Source organism: Coregonus lavaretus (assembly GCF_964263955.1).
Source record: "Coregonus lavaretus genome assembly, chromosome: 8".
Lineage (NCBI taxonomy): Eukaryota > Metazoa > Chordata > Actinopteri > Salmoniformes > Salmonidae > Coregonus > Coregonus lavaretus.
The window spans coordinates 51,874,880-51,892,030 of record NC_139995.1 but is presented as its reverse complement, the minus strand read 5'-3'; the positions used below and the strand labels follow the sequence as shown (position 1 = coordinate 51,892,030).

Sequence of the window (17,151 nt, the reverse complement as noted above, 5' to 3'; positions counted from 1 at the left end):
TATTGACAATTTACATGACCAGGTGAATTAAATGATCAAATCAACAGACTGTAGCCAAGGATCTTTGAGTGTATGTGTCTGTCTCGCTTTTCCTCATTACCCTTCTCTCTCTCTCTCTCTCTCTCTCTCTCTCTCTCTCTCTCTCTCTCTCTCTCTCCCTCCCTAACTATCTCTCTCTATCACTTTCTTTCTTTCTCTCTCCTTCCATTTAATGATCTGCAGGACACAGACTCTGTATTGGGTTTTTGATGTAACTTTATTGGAAAAATCACACCAGTGAGCACAGATTTAATGCAAGATCGAGTGTGTGAAGTACTCCTCTGAAATCCACCTGCAGAGCCTGTTAAAATTCACAAAACACACACAAACACACACACGCATACACACTCACATGCACACAGACACACCCAAATGCACGTGCACACACATACGCACAGTCGCACACGCATACACACCCACACACACGCAGGCACGCAACCGCACACACAAGATATACTTCGAAATACAAACCAATGACTTACAGGTAATATTAAAGAAGAAGAAAGAAAAGCTATCTGGACTTCGAATTCCCAATTTGATCAAAGTGATATTTACAATCACACTGTGACAGCTAGGTAAATCTCCACAGGTCTTTCATAAAAAAAAAGTTGAATTGATGTAATTATCCTTTCCCACCCCATCACTTTGTATGAATATAAGTCACAGACCCTAAAGCACAGCTACAGTAACATCAAGGAGCATTATTTTCCCTACAGCACAGGGACTGTTATTGGCAAAAGCAAATGTAGCAAGCGAGAAATAAATAAAAACAACAACAACAAGAAAACAAAACGAAACAAATAAAAATAAATGATTAAATGAGAAGAAGAAGAAGAAGAAGAAGAAGAAGAAGAAGGAAAATAAAAAGAATGATTTTTGCTCATCTTATTCCAATTAAAGCTCAGTTTAGTCCCTGAGGGGGACTATTTTCATGATAGTTCACTTTTTTTAAACTCTGAGACAAAGATGAGTGCTTTAGATTCAGGCGGGAGAAGAAATACGCCTGGATATTTGTAAGTGTGTGCCGAAAAAAAAGACAAAAAAAAAGAGAGAGAACAGGGCTCGCTAGTAGTCATCAGAACTTTGCACAAATCTTTCTAAAAACCGAAGAAATTACATTGACAAAAAAGGGTGGTTGTTGGTGGTGGTAGGAGTGGGCTGGGGGGTCGGGGAGGTGGTTTGTGTGGGGTGGGGATGTTGAGGGCTGACTCCCTGGTGTCTTTTCTTGTCGACGGCGGCCTCCAGCTTCAAGTGAGGTAGAGTGGCTTGTCCCTGGCTATCATGCTGCCACTGAAAACAAGAAGAGAGGGAGACGGTGAGAAGAGAAGGAGGAATTGGAGAACAAGAAGAGAGAGAGAGGGTGTGAAGAGAAGGAATAAATAAAACAGACTCAGAGAGGTGATACTACTTACTCTCCAAAAAAGCACACTGATACATCTCTCTCTCGAACGACTATCATTCTTCTTCTATTAAACACCTAAAATGCTTCCCCTTTGAAGTACAGTAGGGACAGTTCTAAAACTAATATGGAAGGAATCAAGCGTGCCAAGAGATGTTCCTAACAGAAGTTTTGATAACTAGAACCGCTAAAGCAGTCATTTTCATTTTTATACTCAGCCATTTTTTAAGTCATGCCCCCCTCTGTCCTTGACTTTTCCTAAATAAGTCTATATAACAAACTGTCGTTGTTACAATCTTAATATCACAAACAGAACTGGAGCTATAGCCAGTTTTAGAAGGGCATGTTATTTTTTTGAACGGTTTTCCCCCCATTGCCCCTCCTTCCCCCAACAGTAGGGTCTGTGCCCCTCCTTCTCCCAACAGTAGGGTCTGCTCCCCTCCTTCTCCCAACAGTAGGGTCTGCTCCCCTCCTTCTCCCAACAGTAGGGTCTGCTCCCCTCCTTCTCCCAACAGGAGGGTCTGCTCCCCTCCTTCTCCCAACAGTAGGGTCTGCTCCCCTCCTTCTCCCAACAGTAGGGTCTGCTCCCCTCCTTCTCCCAACAGTAGGGTCTGCTCCCCTCCTTCTCCCAACAGTAGGGTCTGCTCCCCTCCTTCTCCCAACAGTAGGGTCTGCTCCGCTTCTTCTCCCAACAGTAGGGTCTGCTCCGCTTCTTCTCCCAACAGTAGGGCCTGCGCCGCTCCTTCTCCCAACAGTAGGGTCTGCTCTGCTTCTTCTCCCAACAGTAGGGCCTGCGCCGCTCCTTCTCCCAACAGTAGGGCCTGCGCCCCTCTTTCTCCCAACAGTAGGGTCTGCTCCCCTCCTTCTCCCAACAGTAGGGTCTGCTCCCCTCCTTCTCCCAACAGTAGGGTCTGCTCCCCTCCTTCTCCCAACAGTAGGGTCTGCTCCGCTCCTTCTCCCAACAGTAGGGTCTGCTCCCCTCCTTCTCCCAACAGTAGGGTCTGCTCCGCTCCTTCTCCCAACAGTAGGGTCTGTGCCCCTCCTTCTCCCAACAGTAGGGTCTGCTCCGCTCCTTCTCCCAACAGTAGGGTCTGTGCCCCTCCTTCTCCCAACAGTAGGGTCTGCTCCGCTCCTTTTCCCAACAGTAGGGTCTGCTCCACACATTACCCAACAGTTGAAAGTGCCCAGCTGATAATCACCCCGATAATTGCCTCGAAACTGAACCTAAACTATACCGAAATGAATTTCACACAGTAAAGTATGATGGGGAGAAAACAGGAGAACGGGGATGAGTTGCTGAGCGAGGGGAAGCCAACGATGCATCATTCTGTAATGACCAATTGTGAATGAAGAACAGGGCGGGTCATTCTATTGTATTGATCCATTCTAATTATAGTCTTAAAATGGTATGTATCCTATATCAGTCCACCGAATCAAAGCAGTCTTATCAGCCTACTCTGGCCTACTTGGAGTAGGCTACACAGTGAGAGCTTGCGTAATTGTACATGCTGAACGGCTTTCAATATCAGGGAAAATATCCACATCAGGCAGCAAGTGAGCGAGTGTCAGAGAATGTGGTAATTGTGAAACCTTACGTTAGCAAGGGGAGAAATGTCACCATGGACAATTTCTTTACTTCACTGTCATTGGCGAACAAGTTGCTTTCAAAGAAAACAAGTCTGGCTGGCACCATGAACAAAGTGAGACAGGAGCTCCCTCCCTCTGCGCAAAATAAGGCACCTGCACAGCCATTGAACTCCACAACGGTGATGAAGAATGACAAGATGACCGGAACACATTAAAGAGAACTGGAGACTATTACACACTACACTGGAGACTATTACACACTACACTGGAGACTATTACACACTACACTTGAGACTATTACACACTGCACTGGAGACTATTATACACTACACTTGAGACTATTACACACTGCACTGGAGACTATTACACACTGCACTGGAGACTATTACACACTACACTGGAGACTATTACACACTACACTTGAGACTATTACACACTGCACTGGAAACTATTACACACTACACTTGAGACTATTACACACTGCACTGGAGACTATTACACACTACACTTGAGACTATTACACACTACACTGGAGACTATTACACACTACACTTGAGACTATTACACACTGCACTGGAGACTATTACACACTACACTTGAGACTATTACACACTGCACTGGAGACTATTACACACTGCACTGGAGACTATTACACACTACACTGGAGACTATTACACACTACACTTGAGACTATTACACACTGCACTGGAGACTATTACACACTACACTTGAGACTATTACACAATACACTGGAGACTATTACACACTACACTTGAGACTATTACACACTGCACTGGAGACTATTACACACTACACTGGAGACTATTACACACTACACTTGAGACTATTACACACTGCACTGGAGACTATTACACACTACACTTGAGACTATTACACACTGCACTGGAGACTATTACACACTACACTGGAGACTATTACACACTGCACTGGAGACTATTACACACTGCACTGGAGACTACTACACAGGAGACTATTAAACACTACACTGGAGACTATTACACACTACACTGGATACTATTAAACACTACACTGGAGACTATTACACACTACACTGGATACTATTACACACTACACTGGAGACTATTACCCACTACACTGGAGACTATTACACACTACACTGGAGACTATTACACACTACACTGGAGACTATCACACACTACACTGGAGACTATTACATACTAAACTGGAGACTATTACACACTACACTGGAGACTATTACACACTACACTGGAGACTATCACACACTACACTGGAGACTATTACATACTAAACTGGAGACTATTACACACTGCACTGGAGACTATTACACACTACACTGGAGACTATTACACACTGCACTGGAGACTATTACACACTGCACTGGAGACTATTACACACTACACTGGAGACTATTACACACTACACTTGAGACTATTACACACTGCACTGGAGACTATTACACACTACACTTGAGACTATTACACACTACACTGGAGACTATTACACACTACACTTGAGACTATTACACACTGCACTGGAGACTATTACACACTACACTGGAGACTATTACACACTACACTTGAGACTATTACACACTGCACTGGAGACTATTACACACTACACTTGAGACTATTACACACTGCACTGGAGACTATTACACACTACACTGGAGACTATTACACACTGCACTGGAGACTATTACACACTACACTGGAGACTATAACACACTACACTGGAGACTATTACACACTACACTGGATACTATTACACACTACACTGGAGACTATTACACACTACACTGGATACTATTACACACTGCACTGGAAACTACTACACAGGATACTATTAAACACTACACTGGAGACTATTACACACTGCACTGGATACTATTACACTGGATACTATTAAACACTACACAGGAGACTATTAAACACTACACTGGAGACTATTACACACTGCACTGGAGACTACTACACATGAGACTATTAAACACTACACTGGAGACTACTACACAGGAGACTATTAAACATTACACTGGAGACTATTACACACTGCACTGGATACTATTACACTGGAGACTATTAAACACTACACAGGAGACTATTAAACACTACACTGGAGACTATTACACACTGCACTGGAGACTACTACACAGGAGACTATTAAACACTACACTGGAGACTATTACACACTACACTGGATACTATTAAACACTACACTGGAGACTATTACACACTACACTGGATACTATTACACACTACACTGGAGACTATTACCCACTACACTGGAGACTATTACACACTACACTGGAGACTATTACACACTACACTGGAGACTATCACACACTACACTGGAGACTATTACATACTAAACTGGAGACTATTACACACTACACTGGAGACTATTAAACACTACACTGGAGACTATTACACTGGAGACTATTAAACACTAAACTGGAGACTATTATACACTACACTGGAGACTATTACATTGGAGACTATTAAACACTACACTGGAGACTATTACACACTACACTGGAGACTATTACACTGGAGACTATTACACACTACACTGGAGACTATCACACACTACACTGGAGACTATCACACACTATAGCCAAACAAAGTTATGACAAAGTGTTTCAAGCAAGTGAAAGTTACGAAAATTGTGTCAACTGTTAGGACAAAGGATAACAGCTAAATGAAATCCAACTGATGCCATCGCGTGAAGAAGCACACCATGTATTTGTATCTGTATTTATTAAGGATCCCCATTAGCTGTTGCCAAGGCAGCAGCGACTCTTCCTGGGGTTTATTATGGATCCCCATTAGTTCCTGCCGAGGCAGTAGCTACTCTTCCTGGAGTCCAGCAACATTAAGGCAGTTATATACAATTTAAAATATTACATGACATTACATTTCATAACACTTTTCACAACACATTAAGTGTGTGCCCTCAGGTCATTACTATAGTACCACATATCTACAATACAACAGCCATGTGTGCGTGTGTGTAGAGTGCGTCTTATCGTGTGTATGTGTAAGTGTCTGTCTGTTCCTGTGTGTGTCTCTTCACAGTCCCCGCTGTTCATAAGGTGTATTTTCATCTGATCTTTAAATGTGATTCTACTGCTTGTATCAGTTACCTGATGTGGAATAGAGTTCCATGTATTCATGCCTCTACAGTATGTAGTACTGTGCGCCTCTCATAGTCTGCTCTGGACTTTGGGATTGTGAAGAGACCTCTGGTGGCATGTCTTGTGAGTTATGCATGGGTGTCTGAGCTGTGTGCTAATAGCTTAAACAGACTGCTCGGTGCATTCAGCATGTCAATACAAAAACAAGTAGTGATGAAGTCAATCTCTCCTCTACTTTGAGCCATGAGAGACTGACATGCATATTAATAATGTTAGTTCTCCGTGTACATTTAAAGGCCAGCTGTGCTGCCCTGTTCTGAGCCAATTGTAATTTTCCTAAGTACCTCTTTGTTGCACAGGCTTTACTCAGAGCCAGTGGCAGAGTGTCAGGTCATTAGTAAAGATTGAAACAGCTGCCCTGGGGAATTCCTGATTCTACCTGGATTATGTTGGAGAGGCTTCCATTAAAGAACAACCCCTGTGTTCGGTTAGACAGGTAACTCTTGATCCACAATAGAGCAAGGGGTGAAAAGCCATAACACATACGTTCCAGCAGCAGACTATGATCGATAATGTTAAAAGCTGCACTGAAGTCTAACAAAACAGCTCCCACAATCTTTTTATCATCAATTTCTCTCTGCCAATCATCAGTCATTTGTGTAAGTGCCGTGCATGTTGAATGTCCTTCCCTATAAGCGTGCTGAAAGTCTGTTTTTCATTTGTTTACTGTAAAATAGCATTGCATCTGGTCAAACACAAGTTTTTCCAGAAGTTTATTAAGGGTTGGTAACAGGCTGATTGGTCGACTATTTGCGCCAGTAAAGGAGGCTTTACTATTCTTGGGTAGCAGAATTACTTTTGCTTCCCTCCAGGTCTGAGGGCACACACTTTCTTGTAGGCTTAGATTGAAGATATGGCAAATAGGAGCGGCAATATCGTCCGCTATTATCCTCAGTAATTTTCAATCGAAGTTGTCAGACCCATGTGGCTTGTCATTGTTGATAGACAACAATTGTTTTTTCACCTCTTCCACACTCACTTGCTTGTCTTTCATAATTTGGTCAGTTATACTTGGATGCGTAGTGTCGGCATTTGTTGCTGGCATGTCATGCCTAAGTTTGCTAATCTTGCCAATGAAAAAATAATTAAAGTAGTTTGCAATATCAGTGGGTTTGGTGATGAATGAGCCATCTGATTCAATGAATGATGGAGCTGAGTTCGCATTTTTGCCCAAAATTTCATTTAAGGTGCTCCAAAGCTTTTTACTATGATTCTTTATATCATTTATCTTTTTTTCATAGTATAGTTTCTTCTTCTTTTTATTCAGTTTGGCACTTTGGTTTTCTTAGAAATGGCTACTATATTGTGATCACTACATCCGATGGATTTGGATACAGCTTTAAAGCAGATTTCTGCAACATTAGTAAAGATGTGATCAGTACATGTTTATGACTTCATTCCTGTGCTGTTTGTAACCACCCTGGTAGGTTGACTGATAACCTGAACCAGGTTGCAGGCACTGGTTACAGTTTGAAGCTTTTTCTTGAGTGAAAGCCAGTCAATATTTAAATCACCCAGAAAATATACCTCTCTATTGATATCACATACATTATCATGCATTTCACACATATTATCCAGATACTGACTGTTAGCACTTGGTGGTCTATAGCAGCTTCCCGCAAGAAAGGGCTTTAGGTGAGACAGGTGAACCTGTAGCCATATTACTTCAATAGTATTTAACATGATATTCTCTCTAATCTTTACAGGAATGTGGCTCTGTATATAGGCCGCAACACTGCCCCCATTGGCATTTCTGTCTTTTCTGTAGATGTTATAACCATTTATTGCTAACACTGTATCATCAAAGGTACTATCTAAGTGAGTTTCAGAGATTGATTTCATGAAATGTGTTTCTTAGGCTACATATATTAATGTGGTCTACATTCAGCACTTTTTTGTGATGCTTGATTGTTTATATTGCTTAACTGGGAAGCTTATCAGAAGTAGATATTACAATATTATTTATGCTTGAGCTGAAAGTGCAGGGTGAGCTGCACACAGTGGACTTCCTACTAGGGCACACCGCCTTAGTGCTAACGGTATGACTCTGGTTCAGAGGCACATCATTACTGTATACAATAGCTATAGGATCGACAGAGGCATAAATTAGGTTACTTACATTGTGACTGCCAACGCCCCTGGGATAATGTACATTTGCTGCAGCATTACTACAACCCAGAGACACAATGGCAGGGATTATCTGAGCTGGGCTTGGGTCATTGATAAGTTATTGCCTAAACGCAGCCTTGAAATGTCCAGGAGCCAAGATGATTTGGATGTATGCATGAGCTGACAATAATTGACTGTTTTTGACTGCTGTCATATCGACATTCACTGTAGCTGAGCCAAAATTGAGGACTGAAATGGTACAAAGTCAATTCAAGGACACGAAGCAGTAGTATCAAAGGTATTTTCGAATGAACATTTGAGACAGCATTAAATAATACAATTGTGTATTCAAAGGCATTCACTTGAACTGTTAAAATAGCATTGAATAATTCTCTGCCAGTTTATCGAACACATATTAAGTATTGGACTAAAGAATCATTGCGAATGGAAAATCTCAATTGAAATAGTTCCTTAGTCCCGAGCTAGCCTTACTCTGGGTCCGGAAAACTGTCCCTATTCTAAGGTTTAAACAGTATAGTAATAACAATAGTTTCCTACACAAAGCCGATACTGGTTCTGGGCTGCTCACCTGCAGTGGTTGCCACCGCACTCCCGATCGCAGTATTCACTGTCCCACTCGTGGTTCTGTCTCCCTCCAGGATTAGGGGCCCCCGGGGACTGGGAACCCACACTTTTCTGGTACTCTGACTGTAGGTGGGTGAATCCCTATAGGAGAGAGAGAGAGCCAGGCCATGGCATTAGTTTAAGTTTCTGACAATTTACACTGGCCAAATGGAGAGGGGAGAATGAGAGAGAAAAGCAGGGGGAGGGGATGGAGAGAGAGAGAGAGAGAGAGAGAGAGAGAGAGAGAGAGAGAGAGAGAGAGAGAGAGCGACAGAGAGAGAGAGAGAGAAAGACAGAGAGAGAGCGAGAGAGACAGAGAGAGAGAGAGAGAGGAGAGAGAGAGAGAGCGAGAGAGAGAGAGAGAGAGAGAGAGAGAGAGAGAGAGAGAGAGAGAGAGAAGAGAGAGAAGAGAGAGAGACAGAGAGAGACAGAGAGGAGAGAGAGAGAGAGAAGAGAGAGAGAGGAGAGAGAGAGAGAGAGAGAGAGAGAGACATGACAATATTATTTTTTCCTTGAGCTGATAGTGCAGGGTGAGCTGCACACAGTGGACTTCCTACTAGGGCACACTGCCTCAGTGCTAACGGTATGACTCTGGTTCATAGGCACATTATTACTGTATACAATAGCTGTAGGATCGACAGAGGCATTCAGGGGAGTTAAACATTGCTTTGGCAATGTTAACATACATTTCCCATGCCAATAAAGCCCTTAAATTGAATTGAATTGAATTGAAATTGAATTGAATTGAAATGGAATTTAACTGAGAGAGAGAGAGAGATTTCAGCCGCAAATTAATAAAACATAGGGGCCATGGTGTTAGCATTGCTGCATTTGGTTGATGTGTTGTTCCAACCTGGTCTCAGAACAAAACGTATTCAATATTACTAAAATCTGTGCCACTCCATTTAGTTTTATATGTAACTTTACGTTAGGTTGGATTACTAATGTAATAGCGGACGTACAATATAATATGACTTGCAGCACGTACAGTGCATTCGGAAAGTATTCAGACCCCTTGACTTTTCCACATTTTGTTACGTTATAGCCTTATTCTAAAATTGATTAAATCGTTTTTTTTCTCCTCATCAATCTACACATAATACCCCATAATGACAAACCAAAAACAGGTTTTTAGACATTTATGCAAATTTCAAAAAAATAAAAAACGGAAATATCACATTTACATAAGTATTCAGACCCTTTACTCAGTACTTTGTTGAACCACCTTTGGCAGCGATTACAGCCTCGAGTCTTCTTGGGTATGACACTACAAGTTTGGCACACCGGTATTTGGGAAGTTTCTCCCATTCTTCTCTGCAGATCCTCTCAAGCTCTGTCAGGTTGGATGGGGAGCGTCGCTGCACAGCTATTTTTGCTAAGGTTGCGAAGGTTACAGAGAACCAAACGGTTATAAGTTGTTTGGCCATACCATTGAATTAGGAATTCGAATTAGGAATTCGAATTGGGAATTAGGAATGGGTAATTTAATAGGATCTCTATGGTCCATACTCTCTCTCGACACTAGCATACTAAAAAAGCAAGCATGTCACTATTCCTTCATATAATTTACTTATATGATATATGCTGGTGATATCGGCACTCCCAGAGTCACACTAACCTGCTGGCCAGGAGGAGGTGAGTGAAGGGAGCCCTGGAGTCCCATCTGGTGACCGTGCTGCATGCGGATTGGCTGGTTGAGGAGGGAGTTCTGGTGCAGGGAGAGCTGTTGGTGCAATGGCGGGCTGATCTGGAAGGAGGAGGGGGGAGAGGCACTAATGCTGGGCAGCATCTGAGACTGGCTGAGGGTCCGGGAGAGGGCGTGACGCGGCGCCCCCGCGTAGCTCTGCAGGTCCGACAGGGGGAAGCCCCCCGGCCCCAGACTGTAGGGGGAGGAGGGCTGGGGTGGGACACTGTACAGTGGTGGATTGGGGGGCATCATGTGCGAGGAAGGCTGGCTCGTATGGACACTTTTCGTCTCCACAGGGTCATTGTAGGTCTGAGGACAGAGGGGAAGACAAGAGGGACAAAAAGGACAGTTCAAATAGGTATTACCCAATATTTTACCCAATATATTACCCAATACATTACCCAATACATTACCCAATACATTACCCAATACATTACCCAATACATTACCCAATACATTACCCAATACATTACCCAATATATTACCCAATACATTACCCAATACATTACCCAATACATTACCCAATACATTACCCAATACATTACCCAATATATTACCCAATACATTACCCAATATATTACACAATATATTACACAATATATTACACAACTCATTTATATTGGTGAGATACAGGTAAAGAATGGTAAAGAATGGTGAGAGAGGGGTGGGAGGGAAGTGTGTGTGTGGGGGGGATGCTATCTCCCTTCCAAGCACTGAACAACCATAACTGAAGACAGTACTATTTTATACTATACTATACTACTCAGCCTATTCTATGAACAACAGGAGAGTATTATTTGTGGAGATATAGAAATGTGAAATTTCCCCTTTAAAGGGACAGGTAGTAACAAGGTAAGGAAACCAATCATTTGTCATTTGGGTTAACTATCCCATTATGTCTCCCTTGGTGGGTTGAAAAGCACAAAACAACACTTTGACTTTCTGAATGAATGAACCTCATTAACTTGGGGCTTTTAAACGAGACATTTACTGTAGTCATCAAGCTCCATTTGTGTGTGTGTTTTTTCTCCCAACATAGATTATCAGTGTGCGTCACAAACAAAGTGGCAACAGGTGCACGCCGAACGCACCGGGCACGTGACTCGTCCAAAATGTCACTCTGCCGATTTCCAATTACCTTCAATTCCTCTCTCCTTGATTCCGACTTCTCTTCAGCAATTTAAACACACTATTTAAAGAGGACTCCCTTTGAATGGCTACATATACTATGTGTCTTGTTGTGAGTGGTGGTGAATGAACGGTAGATTTGCAGTTATTTCTGTCTGTTTTAATTTCTTTTAAATGCCTGCCAATCTGCACACACATCAATCAAGCCTCTGAATACGAGATGTGTCAGAAAGCAATATTTAATTACGCAAACGAGCGGTGTGAATGGGCTTTATTAAAGGAATAAAAACTGCACTGGTAACGAGAGTGGTTGATGAATAAACTGTTCATGCCTTAATCAAGGCACTTGTTTTGGGCTTGTAAGCCTTGGAGGAAGTGGGAGGCCATGGGGACCGGTGGGAGGGTGTTTAACATGGTAATGCAATTTTGGTTTATGTGATGGGAAAACAATGGAGTGAAGACATGGAAATTGAGAAAATAGGTGCTTGGCACTAAGACTGGAACAGGAAAAAATTTTGTAGAATCTATTATGATTTAATCCTACTGTTATTAGACATCTAATCCGGTTCTGAATTAGTATTTTAGGATTCATATTTAGAGTGTAATTTTATGAGCTTGAACGTTGAGAAATCACGGACATTAATTGATTATCTTGTCTGAAGTCTAAATATAAGTATATATGGTTACATTGAATACAGTATATCTAAATATCTGGAAGAAAGAGGAAAGGTTTGAACAATGATTGGATGAAGCAATGTTACAAATGTGAAGGCATCTCCATTACAGTACTGTATATCAAATCCATGAAATCCAAGTAAGATTGGGATTCAATTGAACTCAGACGTTCCAGAATTATTTTCAGTCTGACCTCCTACAACCACTTTTGTTTTCTACTCTGTATTGGAAATGTTTGGCGGCAGTATTGCCAGAGCAGCTATCAGATCTCATCTCCAACAACCCAGAATAAAGTCAAAGAAACTGTCGATGTGAGCAAGCATCAGGCAGCCCTCATTTGTTCCTGGTGAAAACAGAGACAGAACCAGGAGCCACCATACTAAGCAATGCTCACTTCTGCCTCCACGCACACACCCTCACACACATGCCCTCACACACACGCCCTCACACACACGCCCTCACACACATGCCCTCACACACATGCCCTCACACACACGCCCTCACAAACACGCCCTCACAAACACGCCCTCACAATCATGCCCTCACACACGCCCTCACACACACGCCCTCACACACGCCCTCACACACACGCCCTCACACCACGCCTTCACAAACATGCCCTCACACACACGCCCTCACACCACGCCCTCACACACATGCCCTCACACACACACTCTCATACACACGCCCTCACACACATGCCCTCACACACATGCCCTCACACACGCCCTCACACACATGCCCTCACACCACGCCCTCACACACATGCCCTCACACACACACTCTCATACACACGCCCTCACACACATGCCCTCACACACACGCCCTCACACACACGCCCTCACACACACACCCTCACACACATGGCCTCACACACATGCCCTCACACACGCCCTCACACACATGCCCTCACACACATGCCCTCACACCACACCCTCACACACATGCCCTCACACACACGCCCTCACACACACGCCCTCACAAACACGCCTTCACACACATGCCCTCACACACACACTCTCACACACACGCCCTCACACACACGCCCTCACACACACGCCCTCACACACACGCCCTCACACACACGCCCTCACACACACGCCATCACACACACACCCTCACACACACGCCATCACACACACACCCTCACACACATGCCCTCACACACATGAACACATACAGGCGCACACACTCTAACACGCACACAAACATAAGTAAGAACACACATAGGCATATACACCCCCTCTCTAATGCACACACACACGTGTGTGTGTGTGTGTGTGTGTGTGTGTGTGTGTGTCTGTGTTCTCTTCAGAGCACACATACCCCTTCTTCTCCAGCTGTGCCACACGGAGCCCTTCCCCCAGGACGAGGCCACACGGAGCTCTTCCCCCAGGACGAGAGAAGAATTCTCCATCCAATTTATTATCCCTTATATCACCACTGACCCATGTATATCAGAGACGTGACCCCCCCCCCCCGCTGTTACCTTGGTAACCAGAGTGGCTCGGTAGGCTGCCAAGGCTTTCAGGTACTCCTTCTTCGCCGCCTCTGTTTTCCTCTTGTAGCCCTGCGAGATAGAGACAAACAGCAACAAAGCGGTGGTCAGTGATAAGGCGCTAAGCTAGGCTAAGCATTATAAATTACATTTTAGTCATTTAGCAGACACGCTTTTTTAGGCTGGGTTAACCACATTTAAAAAATACTACAGTATATACTATGGTATAAAGACTATAGTATTCACTCTAGTGTTTTTGTGGACATTACTGTAGTGTTTACTACAGTTGTTTATTTTCTGGATAATACTGTAGCATTTACTATAGTATTCTACAAAATACTACAACATTTTATAGTAAGTACTATTTGTAAGTCGCTCAAATGTAAATGTACTACGCATGATTAAGGGATACTACAGTGTGTAGTATGGTATTCTACAGTATACTACAGTTTAATATAGAATTCTATAGTAAGCACTGTAGTATTGTATAGTAAAATGTAGTATTTTTTTTTATGTGGGTAGACTAAAATCCCTCCGTTTTCATGTTGTAGCCCTGAGACAAACAGAAACAAAGCAGTGGTCAGTATTTTACGTTTTTACGTTTTCGTCATTTAGAAGATGCTATATTTTAGGCTAGGCTAGGCTAGACATTTTACATACATTTAAAAAAAATGTTTTTCTAATTATAGGGCTAAAAGCCCTGGCGTCCTGTTCAGGAGGGTGTTACAGAACTTTCAGATAGAAATGTATAGTGTAGAACAGAAATGATTGTCTGTCAGGTTGAATAGAGGATTTCTTCTGCAACATTCTCAACGTTTCACCACACTGAATACAACTCTGATCCTTCCCAATCTAGACGACACAATATTTGACTCAATGGTGCATATAGTATCAATACCATGTGAACAACTGCAAAAAAGAAAACATACACATATTAGCATCCCATTCAGTTTTATGTTGGTTTTCCCACAGTTATTGAAAATGTCTGGAGAGGACGTGCTGTTGAGGAAGACAGGGAGGTGGAGAGGGATAACAGGGGGAGACGTGGCGTTTAGAGAGAGAGAGGGGTGTGATGAAATAAAGCTAGAGAGCGAGAACACCATTATGTTAAAGAACCCTATTTGCCACTCTGCATTTTGCTTCACCGTTTTTGCCTCCTTTTGAAGCAACACATCGCTAAATCAGAGTTGATGTCCCATCAAAGCATCGAGACGAGACAAAAAATTCCAAACAGTCCGCCGAACGAACCTCAAATGATGCGTTCAGAAGGGGAATTCAAGTTAATGTAATAGGGTGTCAGTCATGTGCGGTTGCCAGCGTTTGCTGAGGCTGAGACTGAGGCCCCCGTACCCTTTACGATGGTATGAAAACAAGTGTGAAGTCCATCCTTAAATTGATTTGAAAAAATACCTTGCTGCGTCCCAAATGGCACCCTATTCACTACACAGTAGGGAATAAGTTGGCATTTGGGACGCACACTTCCGCTCTTGGATTCGCTAGGGAGTCCTTCTACAAAACAGACTGCATGAGTAGATAAGAGGATAATTAAAGTTCTCTTCGTAGTGTTCTTATAGACAGGTCATTCTCTGAAAGAGGTGGGCCAGAATTACCATTAGGCATTCATGCGTTGCAAATGCACACAGAGAAGCTAGCAACGCAAACAGAGAAGCTAGCAACGCACACAGAGAAGCTAGCAACGCACACAGAGAAGCTAGCAACGCACACATGGGCACGCTCACATGTACACACTGGAAGACACAGACACACACGGTGCATGAAACATCCACGTAAACACGCACACACACACACACACACACCACACATGCACACTTGCACTGCAGCCTTCTATAGGGGGTGTAAAAATAAGCTCTTGCCCCAAGAACTGATGTTTATCCTCTCTCCCTCTAATGGCATGAAAGTCAATATAGAGCGAGTGATGGGAGGAGGAGGGGAGTGACCGTATATGGTGTTGTGTCATCCATGTCTGCTTTGTTTCCACATTACATATTCATATCAAAATCTATTAATATATACAAAAACATCTGGAAATATATCTTAATCCTAGAACAAAAAAATAGAACAGACTGTGAGGATATTTCCGGGTTGGAAGTTGCGACCTTAACTCCTCAGCCCTTAAATATTGATAGAGCCGGCACTGCCTATTTAATGAACCCCCAAGTACTCCCAGCAGCTTTAATTTCAAATTAATTTAACACAGCTAATGATTCGTCCGACGACGGATACTTTTAAATAAATTACCATGCCTAAGGATTCTCTAATTATTCCAAAGTGAGTGGATTCATTAGCGATTGAAGCCGTCAGAGGCTGCAGGTCGGGATGAATTAGAAATAACAAAGCTTCAAGAGAGCATATGCCACGGTCATAATCCTGACATGGGGGGTGTCCCGCAAGAATTAGCCGGTAATTGTACCTTAATGAAATCTTCTTGTTTGATAACCAGTTAATTATAAGGAGACAATAAACTCCTGAACCCTACTGACACCAACTGAGTGGGATAGACAGAGAAGGGATAGACAGAGGGAGAGATAGGGAGAGGATGGGGGGAGGAGGGAGAGATAGGGAGAGGATGGGGGGAGGAGGGAGAGATAGGGAGAGGATGGGGGGAGGAGGGAGAGATAGGGAGAGGATGGGGGGAGGAGGGAGAGATAGGGAGAGGATGGGGGAGGAGGGAGAGATAGGGAGAGGATGGGGAGGAGGGAGAGATAGGGAGAGGATGGGGGGAGGAGGGAGAGATAGGGAGAGGATGGGGGGAGGAGGGAGAGATAGGGAGAGGATGGGGGAGGGAGGAGAGAGATAGGGAGAGGATGGGGGGAGGAGGGAGAGATAGGGAGAGGATGGGGGAGGAGGGAGAGATAGGGAGAGGATGGGGTGGGAGAGATAGGGAGAGGATGGGGGAGGAGGGAGAGATAGGGAGAGGATGGGGGGAGGGAGGGAAGAGATAGGGAGAGGATGGGGGGAGGAGGGAGAGATAGGGAGAGGAGGGGAGAGATGGGAGAGGATGGGGGAGGAGGGAGAGATAGGGAGAGGATGGGGGGAGGAGGGAGAGATAGGGAGAGGATGGGGTGGGGAGAGATAGGGAGAGGATGGGGGAGGAGGGAGAGATAGGGAGAGGATGGGGGAGAGGAGGAAGAGATAGGGAGAGGATGGGGGGGAGGAGGGAGAGATATGGAGAGATAGGGAGAGGATCG

General features: G+C 43.7%; 1 protein-coding gene across 1 annotated transcript in view; it reads right to left on the bottom strand.

Annotated features, from left to right (window-relative positions):
• Positions 1-1,020: 1,020 nt before the first annotated feature.
• LOC311133237 (TOX high mobility group box family member 2-like) overlaps positions 1,021-17,151 on the bottom strand; it is a 150,386-nt gene continuing 134,255 nt past the window's right edge. The window contains exons 7-10 of the mRNA XM_084166723.1: positions 13,934-14,014; positions 10,573-10,950; positions 8,920-9,056; positions 1,021-1,329 (exon numbers count right to left, since the gene is read on the bottom strand). Coding sequence (XP_084022849.1) covers positions 1,287-1,329; positions 8,920-9,056; positions 10,573-10,950; positions 13,934-14,014 — 639 coding nt within the window. The 3' untranslated portion in view covers positions 1,021-1,286. The remainder of the gene's footprint in view (positions 1,330-8,919; positions 9,057-10,572; positions 10,951-13,933; positions 14,015-17,151) is intronic.